General features: G+C 40.9%; 1 protein-coding gene across 1 annotated transcript in view; it reads left to right on the forward strand.

The window, feature by feature from the left end:
- The window catches only part of HYDIN (HYDIN axonemal central pair apparatus protein), a 347975-nt gene that overhangs the window by 163800 nt on the left and 167811 nt on the right, over window positions 1–16364 (forward strand). The window contains 2 exon segments of the mRNA XM_069548980.1: window positions 4300–4464; window positions 5819–5971. Of these exon segments, the coding sequence (XP_069405081.1) occupies window positions 4300–4464; window positions 5819–5971 (318 nt within the window).

Raw genomic sequence — 16364 nt, forward strand, 5'->3', positions numbered from 1 at the left:
GCATCTATGTTCATCAGTGATGCTGGCCTGTAGTTTTCTTTTTGTGTGTTGTCTTTGTCTGGTTTTGGTATCAGGGTGATGGTGGCCTTGTAGAATGAGTTTGGAAGTGTTCCTTCTGTAATTTTTTGAAAGAGTTTTAGAAGGATAGGCATTAGGTCTTCTCTATATGTTTGATAGAATTCTCCTGTGAAGCCATCTGGTCCTGGGCCTTTGTTTTGGGGGAGATTTTTGATCACAGCTTCAATTTCAGTGCTTGTAATTGGGTTGCTAATAATTTCTATTTCTTTCTGGTTCAGTCTTGGACACTTGAACTTTTCTAAGAATCTTTGCATTTCTTCCAGGTTATCCATTTTATTGCCATATAGCTGTTCATAATAGTCTCTTATAATCCTTTGTATTTCTGCATTGTCTGTTGTAACCTCTCCTTTTTCATTTCTAATTTTGTTGATTTGATTGTTCTCTCTTTTTTCTTGATGAATCTGGCTAAAGCCTTGTCAATTTTGTTTATCTTCTCAAAGAACCATCTTTTAATTTTATTAATCTTTACTAGTGTTTCTTTCATTTCTTTTTCATTTATTTCTGCTCAGATCTTTATAATTTCTTTCCTTGTACTAATTGTGAGGGTTTTTTAAATTCATTTTTCCAGTTGTTTTAGGTGTAAAGTTAGACTGTCTATTCGATGTTTTTCTTGTGTCTTGAGGTAGGATTGTATGGCTAGAAACTTCCCTCTTAGAACTGCTTTTGCTGCATCACATAGGTTTTGAGTTGTATTTTCATTGTCATTTGTTTCTAGAAATTTTTTGATTTCCCTTTTGATTTCTTCAGTAACCTGTTGGTTATTTGGAAATGTGTTGTTTAATCTCCATGTGTTTGTGTTTCTTACAGTTTTTTTCTTGTAATTGATATCTAGTCTCATAGTGTTGTGGTCGGAGAAGATGTTTGATATGATTTCAATTTTCTTAAATTTACTGAGGTTTAATTTGTGACCCAAGATATGGTCTATCCTGGAGAATGTTCCATGTGCACTTGAGAAGAAGGTGTATTCTTCTGCATTTGGATGAAATGTCCTGAAGATATCAATGAGATCCATTTCATCTAATGTATCATTTAAGCCTTGTGTTTCCTTATTAATTTTCTCTTTTGATGATCTGTCCACTGGTGTGAGTGGGTGTTAAAGCCTCCTACTGTTATTGTGTTACTGTCAATTTCTTCTTTTATGTCTATTAGAGTTTGTCTTATGTATTGAGATGCTCCTATGTTGGGTGCATAGATATTTACAATTATTATGTCTTCCTCTTGGATTGATCCTTTGATCATTATGTAGTGTTCTTCCTTATCTCTTGTAATCTTCTTTATTTTAAGGTCTATTTTGTCTGATATGAAGATTGCTACTCCAGCTTTCTTTTGCTTCGCATTTGCATGGAATATATTTTTCCATCCTCTCACTTTCAGACTATATGTGTCTTTAGGTCTGAAGTGGGTTTCTTGTAGACAGCATATATATATGGGTCTTGTTTTTGTATCCATTCAGCCAGTCTTTTGGTTGGAGCATTTAATCCATTTAGAGTTAAATTAATTATTGATATATATATATATATATATTCCTATTGCTGTTTTCTTAAATGTTTGGGGTTGATTTTGTAGATCTTTTTTCTTCTCGTATTTCTTAACTATGTAAGTCCCTTTAACATTTTTTGTAAAGCTGATTTGGTGGTACTGAATTCTCTTAACTTTTGCTTGTCTGAAAAGCTTTTTATTTCTCCCTCAGTTTTGAATGAGATCCTTCCTGGATACAGTAATCTTGGTTGTAGATTTTTCCCTTTGAGTACTTTAAATATATCCTGCCATTCCCTTTTGGCCTTCAGAGTTTCTGCTGAAAGATCAGCTGTTAAACGTATGGGGTTTCCCTTGTATGTTACTTGTTGCTTCTCCCTTGCTGCTTTTAATACTCTTTCTTTGTGTTTAGTCTTTGTTAGTTTGATTAGTATGTGACTTGGCATGTTTCTCCTTAGGTTTATCCTGTATGGGACTCTTTGTGCCTGTTGGACTTGATTGACTATTTCCTCTTCAATGTTGGGGAAAATTTCAACTATAATCTCTTCAAAATTTTCTCATATCCTTTCTTTTTCTCTTCTTCTTCTTCTGCTGCTGCTAAGTTGCTTCAGTTGTGTCTAACTCTGTGTGACCCCAGAGATGGTAGCCCACCAGGCTCTTCTGTCCCTGGGATTCTCTTCTTCTTCTGGGACCCCTGTAATTCAAATGTTGGTGTGTTTGATATTGTCTCAGAGGTCTCTGAGACTGTCTTCAGTTCTTTTCATCCTTTTAACTTTATTCTGCTCTTCAGAAGTTATTTCCACCATTTTATCTTCCAGCTTACTGATTCGTTCTTCTGCTTCAGATATTCTGCTATTGATTCTTTCAAGAGTATTTTTAATTTCAGTAGTTGTGTTGTTTGTCTCTGCATGTTTATTCTTTAATTCTTCTAGGTCTTTGTTAATTGATTCTTGCACTTTCTCCATTTTGTTTTCGAGGTTTTTGATCATCTTTACTATCATTATTCTGAATCCTTTTTCAGGTAGTTTGCCTAGTTCCTCTTCATTTATTTGGACTTCTGTGTTTCTAGTTTGTTCCTTCATTTGTGTAGTATTACTCTGCCTTTTCATTATTTTTTTTTTAACTTATTGTGTTTGAGGTCTCCTTTTTCTAGGCTTCAAGGTTGAATTCTTTCTTCCTTTTGATTCTGCCCTCCTAAAGTTGGTCTAGTGGTTTGTATAAGCTTCTTATAGGGTGAGATTTGTGCTGAGTTTTTGTCTGTTTGTTTTTCCTCTGATGGGCAGGGCTGAGTGAGGTGGTAATCTTGTCTGGTGATGATTGGGTTTGTATTTTTGTTGTTTGGATGAGGCATCCTGCCCAGGGTGCTACTGGTGGTTGAATGATGCCAGGTCTTGTATTCAGGTGGTTTCCTTTGTGTGAATTCTCACTATTTGATACCTCCTAGGGTTAGTTCTGGTGGGCTGCAGTCCATGGGGTCGCTAAGAGTCGGACATGACTGAGCGACTTCACTTTCACTTTTCACTTTCATGCATTGGAGAAGGAAATGGCAACCCACTCCAGTGTTCTTGCCTGGAGAATCCCAGGGACAGTGGAGCCTGGTGGGCTGCCATCTATGGGGTCGCACAGAGTCGGACACGACTGAAGTGACTTAGCAGCAGCAGCAGCAGCAGCAGCAGCAGCAGCAGCAGCAGCAGCAGCAGGGTTAGTTCTCTGGTGGTCTAGGGTCTTAGAGTCAGTGCTCGCACTCCAAAGGCTCAGGCTTGATCTCATTCAGGGGTGATTCTTGTTTAAGGAAATGTCCCTCTTGTATGTCTGTGGCTTAGAGTTGTATGTTGTGGCTTCTTTCAAACCTGAACAACTGCGGTGGTGGCTTGGCAGCCTGCTTCAGTGTCCAGGCGGATGACTGGGCACCCCAGGCAGTGGCTTGGGTGTGGGCTCCCAGCAATGTGATTTTTAAAGTTTTATTTGTGTTACATAAAAACTTAATAATGTGCTGCAGAACAGGGTTCTTAGGAACACACACTAGTAAACAATGGACAATGTTCATTTATTCACCTACCTGTTTTTCCATTTAAAAAACATATACTGAGCATGTATTTTGGGCCAGAAAGTGGGCAGGTATTGAGGAGAGAGGCCCAGGTCATGCCCTAAAGATGTTTATAGCCCTTGGAGAAGATGGACATGTTGATAGTGCAGGCTGAGGAAAGGGACTGAGGGATGCTCCCTGAGAACAAAGGAAGTGCCTGGACTTTAGGGCCCAGACACCCCTTGGGGTTTCAGGATGAGTGAGGGGCAGGTCAGAGGGTATGGGCATTGCAGAAAGAGTAACCATAAGTGCAAAGGGTTGGAGGTGAAAGCAGTATCATGCGTTCAGGAAATGCCAGTGGCCTCTACTGATGTAGTGTACAGGGGTGAAGTGGACAGGGATTAAAGCGTGAAGGTGCAAAAGCCCTGTTCAGGGAATTTGGCCATGGGAAGCCGTTGTCCTGAGCTAACTCACTTTGTGGATGGTTCTGCAGTTTTCTGGGTCACACACTTTGGATTTGGGGCTTGTGCACCTCTCTTAGCCAGAGTTCCTTTTGGCTGAATTGAGGCGGTCATCCCCATTTACTTGCCCTAACAACAGTACATTATAAAACCCTCTGTGGATTCAGGACAATGCTTGTTTCAAAAAAATGTAACGTGCTACTGGCTTCATACTGAACCGGAGGCTTGCTTATCCTTCTAGCTTCTCTCCCCCACCAGGTATATCAGGATGTGCCTGCTGTGCTGCTGTCTAGTCCCACGCCCTGTGGGATCATCCCCCCGCACAGCACAGTTCACATACCTCTGACCCTGGAGACCCAAGTGCCTGGGGAATACAGGTCCACAGTTTACATCTCAACCTTTGGGAGCCAGGATCCCCCGATGGTGAGTGCCTGTTTTCAGAATTGCAGTTCTAAGCGCCGTACTTCTTGTGGGGACATTCTAACCTTTGCCTGTAAGGTACTCACCATATTTGCATATCCTCTAGTTGTTGGTCTTCTAGAGTCTTTCATTTTCTCTCTGCAGTGGTAAAATACCAGGGCTGGTACTTCAGGAATCTGTTTTGTGGATATCTCTGAAAATGGTGCTTTATAGCAATTGATTTATCCTCACACATACAGACACACCTGACCTCTCTCCAGACCCATGAAACCAGAATCTCTGAGGACAGAGGACCAGCACACCCCTTCTCAATTGTTCCTACTACAAAGCTGGGTATCCCTAGCTTGCTACATGTGGTCTCTGAGATTGATTTCCTTCACCGCTCACCAGGTCTTTTCCTGTAGATTATTGGATATGTATACACAACTATATGCTACAGTATATCTTATTATATTCTTGGACTTATATCACCGATTAACCTTAATTACTCCAAGCCTGAGAAAAGGGAGACATGGAAAGCTCTCTGCTGCTTGAGCTGAATCAAAGGACGAATCTTGAAGGAAGTTACCCAATAGGCTATTAATTCCTAGACATCGGATTTACTTGGAAGCTGGATGGTGTCAACATGCGTTTGTTTGAAGTGATTCTGATTGCTCAGAGAGTATAATAAACTAGGGTTTTGCTTTTATCTCTTCCATATAAGATCATGTAGATAAGCCATCTGACATAAGGCAGCGTCATTAAGGCAGGCCAGCTGAAAGGTGCCACAGTCCAGGTAACCTGCTAGCCTACACGCCTGCCCTGCACAGATGCAGCACAGATGTACCTTGCTGAGCAGGAAACATTTTATGAAAGAAAAAGACCCCCTTCCTTGGGCAGACAGAGTGCCTGGCCGAGAGCATAGTGGAAAGGAGGGAGAGCAAGGCGAATTTCAGCCCCCAGCCTGCACAGCTTTGCATGGTGGGTGCCCCTGTCGTATTGCTAGTACAGCAAACAGCCACATCCAGCCTTGAAGTGCTGGTCTTTAACCCCTCAGTGCTCCTGAGACTGGAGTCCTGGTGGCACATACCGAACTGTTATTCTGGTTTCCCATCAGTGCACGGCTCTGGGCTGACCCAGGGAAGCAAAGGTTTATTTTAAGGGAGGAATTCCATGCTAGATTCTCAGGTCTGATCAGAGGGGCCATCCCTGTGACCCTTCACTACAGAATATCAGGGAGAAGGACTGTCAATTCTAATAGCAACCTTTTATGTCCTTGCTTTTTATAAAGGGATGCTTAGAAGGTTCCGTTTCAATTTGATTTTAAAGGCCCATCATTTCAGCCATTCCTGTATTGTTTCTCTTGCATGGACTGCAGGTATGTCACTTAAAGAGCATCGGAGAAGGCCCAGTTATCTATGTACATCCCAGTCAAGTTGACTTTGGCAATATCTACGTCCTGAAGGACTCCCTCAGGGTTCTCAACTTGTCTAACCAGTCGTTCATCCCTGCATTATTCAAGGCACACATGGTGAGTAGATTGTGCGCTGTCACATGACGAAAACACAGCTTTGCTGTATCTTGGAGGCAGTGGCCTTATTTCAACAACATGTCTTTGAAAATTATCTACAGAAGCAGAGATTTAATTGCAGAGTTCAATTGCGTTAAACTGTGTTATTCTCATCCCTAGTTCCTCTTTATTATAACCCACTCCTGGGTATGTCTCTTGAAAAAAACAAAAACAAAAACACTAGTTAAAAAAGACACACTCACTCCTATGTTTATAGCAGCGTTATTGACAATTGCTAAGACATGGAGACAACTATGCCTGGCTTTTCATTTTTTCAAAGTATTATCTTTTTTCTGTGTATTAAAGTAAAAGACATGTTTTAACACTTAAACTCATTGATTTATAGTCAAACCTCTTAACTATTTTTATAATGTTTTATATATTACCAGTGAGCACCGACAAAAGACCACTAAAATGTATCTTTATGAGAGAGCAGAGTTCTTACGTCTTAGCCTTAACTGTGAACAAAATCTATAGACTAAACTCATAGGAATAAGGAATAAGAGAATAACATCCTAATTTATCAAGACAGGCATCTTGTCTCTTACCATGTAAAAGTCATAGCCATTCCAAAATGGACCATGCTCTTCCTAAGCCTTACCAAGTGACTCTTTCAGTCACAAGAGGATACCAATGGCAGTGATGTCAAGAGACTTCCAGAAGCAAAGGTTTGTACTTGGCAGACAACTGTAAGCCCCTCATGCCGACCCTCACTTGAGACTGTCTTTACTTTGGCATAACTAAATGTGAAACTCATAAGACAGATTCCAGTAGATCACACTGATTATAAACTACTCTAGGAGAAGGAAAGCTGTTGATTACAAAATGGGTCAGCACCTTCCCTGAATATAGAGTGACAGCTCTACTGATTAAATATGATTAGTTCAAGTATAAGCTCAAGCCAGAATGAAAGGAGGCTTGATTTCTTTGTCATGAAAGAGCTAGCCAGAAAATAAAAGAAAAATATATTGGTTTCCTGCATGCTTTATAAGCCTTTCCATCTTCATTCTGCCTATTCCAGCTCTTAATTAGCTTTAGCCAGTTGTTTTTGCTAATTAGTTATTATTCAGGCATACACTTAATACTTGTCACCACAGAGGGAGATTAAGGCAAAATTTCCTTCATATGGACCAAATGTGGCTTTTTTATTTCAAGTTCTACTTTCCCTCCTCCATACAAATCTATAACTTCTTCCCCATCGCCAGCATCACCATCAGCAGAACTGCAGTGGACTAAGTGTTTGTGTCCTGTGCCACCCCCCACCCCCAGCACCACCAGTTCATGTATTGAAATCCTAACCCTCAGTGTGATGGTATTAGGAGGTGAAGTTTTGGGGAGGTAAATAGGTCATGAGGATAGAGTCGTCATGAATGAGATTAGTGCCCTCACAAAAGAGACCCCAGAGAGCTCTCTCACCCTCTCCGTCACTTAAGGATACAAAGAAAAAAATGGCTATCTACGACCTGGAAGAGACCTCACACCAGAACCTGACTATATTGACACTCTAATCTCAGACTACCAACCAGAACAGTGAGAAATAAATTTCTGTTGTTTGCAAACCACCCAGTATAGTATTCTGTTATAGCAGTCTACATTGACTAAGACGCCAACTCATGTTACTCTTAAGGGACCCATGTTATTGTCATTATAAACTAAAGAATTTATTCTGCCTGTTTGTGCCCTGACAGTAGACAGTCATCCTCAATAATAAGCTAGTACAAAATGAAACACACTTTTATGTAATGAGAAAAGACAGATGCATTAAGGAGCATGGTGTAAAGGTTTATTAATGGTATGAAATCCTGACACGCATACATAAAGATCAGATGAAGTTGATCGGGAAGCAAGTCATATTCTTCCTCAGTGCCATTTTATCTTCTCTGTCACAAGTGAAAGGAAAGAGACTAGAGAGGCATCTGTAACATGGTAGAGCTCTCTGTAGAATGGCATTTGGGATATTTTTTAAAATGTTGGTTGTGATGAAATTGTATGCAGCATTGTTTCATGCTTTGGAAGGAAAAAAATCCTCCTCTGGGATGTTAGGATATTAAATTGAAATGAGCCTGGGAAAGAAGGGCAACATTTATCTGAGGGTGGGCATGGTCATACCCCTTGCACAGTTGTCTTACATATAGTAGTCACTCAGCAAACAGTGGTTGAGTATCTGAGAGCTGCAGTAATATTCTGTACTATCAACGGTATGGGTTCTAGTCAGACACATCTGGAATCAAGCCCTAACTCTGCATGTGCTAATTCTGGGCACATTGTTTAATCTTTCTGAGGCTTTGGTTCCTTCTCTTTCAGTGGAACTAATAATGGCATCTAAAAGATTAAACATGATAATTACGTAGAAAGAGCCTGGTGAAAAATAAACATCAGCATTCAATAAATGGTAGTTTTGATTATTAATGTTGACAGACAAAAAGATCTAGGTGAAATGGCTTATGGAAAGACTTTTTATTTTTTTGACCCTATATTTTAAGATTTTTTTATATTTCTTAGGTAAGAAAGAAAAAGAAATAAGGCATACTCAGAGAGGCCTTAAGATTTCAAAGTTAACTGATCCACACAGTATAGTGCTCTATCAGATGGGAGCACTATTACTGCCTTTTTTCTTACACTTCATTTGTTTCTGTAATTTTTGACAGGGAAGCCGGCTTATAAAGTATAAAACATTTTTGTTGATGAATCCATATGTGTGTTTCTACACCAAAGAAAAGAGATTTATGAGCAAATAACTTACTTTAGAAATTTTAGGTCCATTAGCTTTCCGATCCTCGGAGTTTATTTATTCCTGTATTTGTGTAGATGCTTCCTGGCACCATGTAAATCATGTCTGTGTGCTCAGAGCAGTCCTAGTTCCTGTTATTTAACTGTCTTCATGCCTTGTGTTTGATTGAACACCTTTGACTGAGTCCTGAGAAAGCAGTGATTTTCAGAAAGAACATTATTGTCCCTGTAGAAAGGTACCTCCTTGTAGCCTTAAAAGATTATTGGTAATCTTAAGAGCTGGGTAATCGTAAGAGCTATGTAAGTTACAGAAACCGGCTTCCCTCATATAGTCAAACTCTGCTGGCCTTAAAATTCTCACAGACTTCCCCCTACCCCCTACTCCCTGCAAAGGGGGAAATTAAGAAGTAGGACAGTTGCTTGACCAATAGGAACTCTCAGCATCTCAGTGACCAAGCCCTTTCACTCAATCTGTGATTCTAAACTCCTTCCCTCTAAGAACAGGGAGAAAATCTGGGCACAATATGAAAAATCACAAGTTTAAGGGAATGATGGAGCAACAATGCCAGTGACAACAGCCCAGAAGAGAAAGAAGTTAAGAAATTTAAACCCAGCCTTTATGACTGCTTTTTCTATATAGTACCAAAAGAGGTTGAAAACTAAAAGGAACTTTCAGGAAACTTGTTGATCCAAGAAGACAGACACTGGAATCAAGACAGGCTAGAGAGATAAAAACTGGAGAAGAATGAACTTGGTAAAACTCTCAGACTTTTGGTTCCAACTAGGAAAGCTATATTCTGGAAATAAAAGTGACCTAATGCAGATCTCATAAACTCTGCCTGGATGAAGGAGTTCCAGGATTCTTAGTTCCCTCCACATCTTTCCTAGAAGCAAATATATGTTCTCACCAGAAGACAACAACATGATTCTAAGCCTCAAAATATCTCTACAGTTTTCATATACAATGTCAAACAGTTAATTTTAAAATTACCAAGCATAGGATACAAATTAACATAAAACTACAATGTGCTTAATATACTCAAGGAAATAAAAGATTTAGAATTTTGGTAGAGATCTAGAAAGTGAAAAAGAGAACAAATGGGAATTGAAAACCTGAAAAATGCAATTGAAATTAGGAACTCAGTTCAGTTCAGTTCAGTTGCTCAGTCGTGTCCGACTCTTTGCAACCCCATGAATCGCAGCACGCCAGGCCTCCCCGTCCATCACCATCTCCCGGAGTTCACTCAAACTCACGTCCATCGAGTCGGTGATGCCATCCAACCATCTCATCCTCTGTCGTCCCCTTCTCCTCCTGCCCCCAATCCCTCCCAGCATCAGAGTCTTTTCCAATGAGTCAACTCTTCGCATGAGGTGGCTAAAGTACTGGAGTTTCAGCTTTAGCATCATTCCTTCCAAACAAATCCCAGGGCTGATCTCCTTTAGAATGGACTGGTTGGATCTCCTTGCAGTCCCAGTGACTCTCAAGAGTCTTCTCCAACACCACAGTTCAAAAGCATCAATTCTTCAGCGCTCAGCCTTCTTCACAGTCCAACTCTCACATCCATACATGACCACTGGAACTCAGTAGATGAGTTTAACTGCACATTACATACAGATGAATAGAGAACCGTGAAAGTGAAAGTTCAGAAGGAACTACCCGAAATGAAAATGTAGAAGAGTTGGTAAAACAGACGAACTCAGAGAGAGGGGGAAAGGGAAAAAAGCTGTCATTACCTTCCACAGAAGCAAATGAATAAGGCTCAAACTGCCAAGGCAAGAAGTAACAGTAGATTATAGATGAGAATGTGAACAGCAAAAGAAAATGCTGAAAATAGACAGTGGTTGCCCTCATTAATGAGCAACAGTGGGATTGATAAGGGTGGGACGGTGGGTGCAAGAGACTTCTGTTTTTCACAAAAATGCCTTTTCTAGAACCATTTAACTCTGTAAATTGTGTAATGCATATATCTCATAAAAATAAGATTAAAAAATTTAAATCATGCTGCAAGACAGTACGTAGAAGTATGCTACCATTTATGCGAGAAAAAATATGTAAGAAAAAAATATGAATATGTATATTTTTTAGTTTTGTTTATAAAGTTTCTCTGAAAAGACAGGCAGAAAACTGTAAACAATGGGTGCCTCTGGGAATGGTAACTAGCGGTCCTGTGCAGGAGAGAGAAAGACTCGTTAGAATCCATTTGAATTCAACCCTGGGATATGCATTATTTATTTTTTCAAGAAAAAGCTTCTAAGAAAGAAAGAAACTGGGAATGAAACTAAGAAGAATAAGCAGAGTTAAAATTAAATGGGCTCTAAAGCTGAAGCTCCACTACTTTGGCCACCTCATGAGAAGAGTTGACTCATTGGAAAGGACTCTGATGCTGGGAGGGATTGGGGGCAGGAGAAAGGGACGACCGAGGATGAGACGGCTGGATGGCATCACTGACTCGATGGACGTGAGTCTGAGTGAACTCTGGGAGTTGGTGGTGGACAGGGAGGCCTGGCGCGCTGCGATTCAGGGGGTCGCAAAGAGTCGGACACGACTGAGCGACTGAACTGAACTGAACTGAAAGAGAAGGGTGATCATATCCTTTTAGGATGAGTAATTTATTCAAGACACGAAAGTGTGTCTTCCCTGTTACACAAATTAGCATCCTTATAGAACAAACAGAAGTTAATAAAAGAAAAGTCACTCATATGCCACCCTATCAATAACCACCAAATTTTGGTGTACATCTTCCAAAACTGTACTATGTGTATCTGTCTGTGTATTCCTATCCCCCACCATCAATACTATTTCATTACCAGCTATTTTCATCCAACAGTGTGGTATAGTCAGTTTCTGACATGAATTATTAAGGAATATTCCTATACAGATCATTTACAGTGACTGACTTTATTGCATCATTTGGCTTCACCACAGTTGACTTAGCTAATCGCCTACCAATAGGTGGTTTCCAGCTTTTCACCACTGTAATCAGTGTTCACATCCTAATTGCTGTTCCCATCTTTAACTGTTTCCTTAGACTAAATTCCTAGAAATGCAATTGCTGGATCAAATGACATAAATGTAACTAAGTCTTGGTAAGTCTTTTGAAATTATCTCCTAGAAAATTTGTACCAGTTTATATCCTACCCCCCCTCAGCATTGAAGAAGGTTACCCTGTCCCAGACCCTTGCTGTCATTTTGTTTGCTAAATCTGGTAGATGAGAAAACAAACAAACAAACATATTGCTAGTTAAATTTGTGTTTCTTTGGCTTACTGGTGATACTGAACATTTTTCATGTACTTATTGACTAACAACTATTTCTTAGTATCTTCCCCATGCCTGGGACTAATTGTGCTCGCTGAGGGGAGAGACATAAAAATCATCTCTTAGTTCATAAGATCATAAGAATGATCTCTTTCTTCAAAGAATTTGCAATCTCAAAAAAAGAAATGACTACAAAAACAACACAGTATTACAGTGTGCAATGTTATATATAAGCACAGCATAAGATGCGGCTAGTGAGTGAGTAAAGTGAAAGTCACTCAGTTGTGTTCAACTCTTTGCGACCCCATGGACTGTATTCTCCAGGCAAGAATACTGAAGTGGGTAGCCTTTCCCTTCTCCAGCGGATCTTCCCGAACCAGGATCTCCTGCATTGCAGGCAGATGTTTTACCAACTGAGCTATCAGGGAAGCCTATAAGAAGTAGCTAATTCTCCCACAAAATTAAAAATGTTTATAGATGGGCACATTCGAGTGGAGAGTTGAGGGATAAGGAGGAGGAGGACAGGGAAATGGGGTGTACATTTCCAAAGAGCAGCACAGTTAAATGCAGTGATGGTGTGTAGCAACCTCTGGGGAGATCCAGTGTGGCTGAGGCCAAGGATGCCTGTTGAAAACTGACAGCACCTGGGAAGTAAGCCTACAAATGTGCTCCTTAACAAAGAATTTGAAACAGATCCTCCATACCAGAGGCTCCTATCTGATGTGCCAGTCTTGATTGCAGGCTGCATTTGTTTCAAACAAATTGGACTTCCCTGGTGGCTGAGATGGCCTGCAAATACAGGAGATCTGAGTTCAATCCCTGGGTCAGGAAGATCCCCTGGAGGAGGGAATGGCAACCCACTCCAGTGTTCTTGCCTGGAGAATCCCATGGACAGAGGAGCCTGGTGGGCTGCAGTCCATAGGGTTGCAAAGAATCAAACATGACTGAAGCGACTTAGCACACAGTGCCTTTGTTTCAAACAGGAAAGATGACAAATATCCACTATGTTTGGAGGTCCTTGAGCCCTGGAAATTATATGTGAAGTTTGGGCTATGTATTTAGAGTATGCTTCTATGTGGGAGGTGTGTGTGTGCATGCACACGTTTTTCTTTGAAGAGATTCGATAGTTTTCCCAAAGTGAAAGTGAAGTCACTCAGTTGTGTCCAGCTCTTTGCGACCCCATGGACTGTAGCCTACCTGGCTCCTCCATCCATGGGGTTTTCCAGGCAAGAGTGCTGGAGTGGGTTGTCATTTCCTTCTCCAGGAGAGCTTCCCAACCCAGGGATTGAACCCGGGTCTCCTGCACTGTAGGCAAACGCTTTACCATCTGAGCCACCAGGGAAGCCTAGTTTTCCCAAAGTGGGGAAAAATCAGCACTGCTAGTCCAGATGTTGGAGAGCCATCCAGAATCTCCAGTAGGAGAGGCACAGGATCAGGTCTGTGAAAGAGAGTCCTGTCAACAAGTTAGATTGGGGGGAGTGGGGGACACAAACAGGAAGGAGGACTGGACATGAAATTTTGCATGATAACCTTCTAATAACCACAAGTTACTGAGTATTTATTCTGTGGTAGACAAAGTGCCTGCATCCATTTTATTAAAAATTAGTACGGAATCTCTTGGCTACAAACTGGCAGAGTCTGCAGTTGACCTATCGGTCTCCATGTGACTCTAAAGCCCTCTTTTTTAATCATGACCCTCTGTGCCTCTCTTATAAAACTCTGTCATCATTTCTTTTGTATTTCATTTCCTAACGTTCAGTTAATTATTTTAAGCAGCAAAGTGACTCACTTCAGGGCAGAGTACCATATGGCTAGAGATACCATTTAGAGGATGAAAAAAGAGAAAGGCCTCGGTGACTGTTCATTGTTTTGTTCCACAAAGAATTGATCATCTGCTGAGATAATGGTATAAATCCAAAGAAATCCCTCACTCTGCACTTTGGTTCCCGTTGTTATTTGTGTCCTGTCATCCCGTGGAAGGAAATTCCTGCAGGTTTCAACTGGCAAGCGAGTCATTCTGGAGACAAGTGCACAGTGCTGTTTACTTCAAGCTTCCTAGTCATTAGCTCTGCAGGATAGAAGGTCTGCCTGAGTGTATGCGCGTTCATTTATTGATAAAACGACATGTGCAAACACTTCTGTCTTTGGTGGAAAATATTAAATACACGATAGGGTAACTTATAAAACACTGGCTGCTTTACCTTGGGACCTGAGTGTTGGCTAAGAAGTGTGCTAATGCCCTGTTGTCAAATAAAAAGCAAATGTTAGCCTTAGTTATGTGTAACCTCAGGGAGCAAGGATTAACACTCCTCACCAGTGGGCCTGGAATTCTGAAATGTAAAAGATCACAACTTCTTGTGTTCTGCACAATCATATGCATATATGATACCAACCATGAGCTACTGTAATGACTGAAGCATTTTAGCCCCAGTTCATGGAAGAAACAGAGGCAACTATTGCTGAAATTTTGGTAGAAGCCTTAGGAAAGCTTTTTTTTTTTTTAATCATCTTAGGAACAAATATTTGAAACTCTGTATTAGTTTTCTATTGCTAAGTAAATAATTACTACAGACTTAGTGGCTTAATACAACACAGATGTATTACCTGTTTCCATGGGTCAGAAATCCAGGCATGACTTGGCTGGATCCTCCTCCTAGGATCTCAGAAGGCTGAGATGGAGTTGCTGGCTGATCTGCATTCACTTCTGGAGGTTTGACGAGGGAAAGATCCATTCTGGGCCCCCTCAGATTTGGCAGAGTTTCTTTTCTTGCAGTTGAATGACTGAGGCCCCATTTTCTTGCTGGCTATCAGTCAAGGACCACTGTCAGCTGTTGAGGCCCCTACAGACCCTCTCCTGCTTAGAATCTCCTCATTAGGAAGACCCCATCCCTTCTAAGGGCTCTCCTGATTAAGTCAGGCCCAACAGGGTAATCTCTCCTCCTTAACATCAAGTGACTCAGGACCTTTCACAGTAGCGCTAAGATTGGTGTTTGATTGAATAACTAGGAGAAGATAACTGGACACCAGCAGATGGAGATCTTGGGGCCATCTTAGATGTCCACCTCCTGTGAACCCTTATGAGATGCTTCTCTTCTGACAAGAGTATTGTGTGTTAAATGCTTCTTAGCATCTATCCTTGTTTTATGAGTTTGGTAATACATGTCATGGGAAATACTACTGAGCCCATAATTATATGTCATGTGGAGCATTTCGGCTCTTGGTAAAATGATGACAGTAGCTATTACTTACAGGGGGTTACTATGTGTGAGACAATGTTCTGAGTTGTCTGTGCATCACCTCATTTAATCATCAACTCTTTGCAGAAGTTGTCATCAGTATCATGAGCTACAGGTGGGATAACTGAGGCTGGACACAGTGAAGAGACGTGCCCAATGTGTGAGAGCTGGCAAGTGGCAGACCTGGGACTCAAACCACAACTGTCTCTCTTCCTTTAGAACCCTCCTTTGTAACCATTGGAACCTTTAAAAGGGTTACAGAGTGTCCTCCATAGCCAAGATTATCATTCATCGGTTCCCTCTTTAGTCAGATTTGCCATCTAATAACAGAAAATGTCACATAGACCAAGTCCTCCCTAAAAACAAAGGACACCCCTAAGAGCCAAATACCAAAGAGACACAAGATGAGCATGGTTTAGAGGCTGACTTTTGATAAGGACAGTCCAATACCTTAGCAGCAGGCATTTTATTGTGACTTGTTCTTGGATTCCAGGATGTACTTTGCTGCCTGGTTTTATGCCAAACATTGATTAATAAGCTTCATCAAAAAGAAAACTCACCACTTCAGCCCTGGAGAGCAACGTCAGGTCTTCTTTCCAGAGCAGCCAACCTGTGTCAGCAGGAATCAGAATAGAAATGGTACCCATCCATCTAAAACTAATGTCCCCTGACTTGAAACAGCGCTTGTGCTGGTGACACCCTCTCTTTACTGTGGACAGAGGGTTGACCTGGGTTACTAGATAGGGAGGAAAATAAATGGTTAGAACATGAAAGCTGACATTCACAATGCCCTCTTCTGAAAGGCATTTGTTTTTTTTGATAAAAGAAGAACAAAAATGGCATTGATTTATGTTTTAATTGTAAGCTAAGTCTCAAACTAAATAGAGTGCTCAAAGGCCACATATTTGGGGAGAAGGGCCATCAGAGTGAGATGAGCCTGCCTAGAACATTTTTTATTTTATCTCCTAGCTGCTCCTGCATTTGTCCTAACAGCAGATAGATATGAACTCCAGGCATGAAATTCCCAGAGAAGTTGAAATGTGATACTTCTACTTCTGTGTTCTGGTGGAGTGAACTCTTCACCTTCCAAAATCTACAATCTAAGGCAGTTGGGGAAGACCTAAGAATAG

The sequence above is a fragment of the Ovis canadensis genome, chromosome 14, assembly GCF_042477335.2.
Source record: "Ovis canadensis isolate MfBH-ARS-UI-01 breed Bighorn chromosome 14, ARS-UI_OviCan_v2, whole genome shotgun sequence".
NCBI classification, from domain to species: Eukaryota; Metazoa; Chordata; class Mammalia; order Artiodactyla; family Bovidae; genus Ovis; species Ovis canadensis.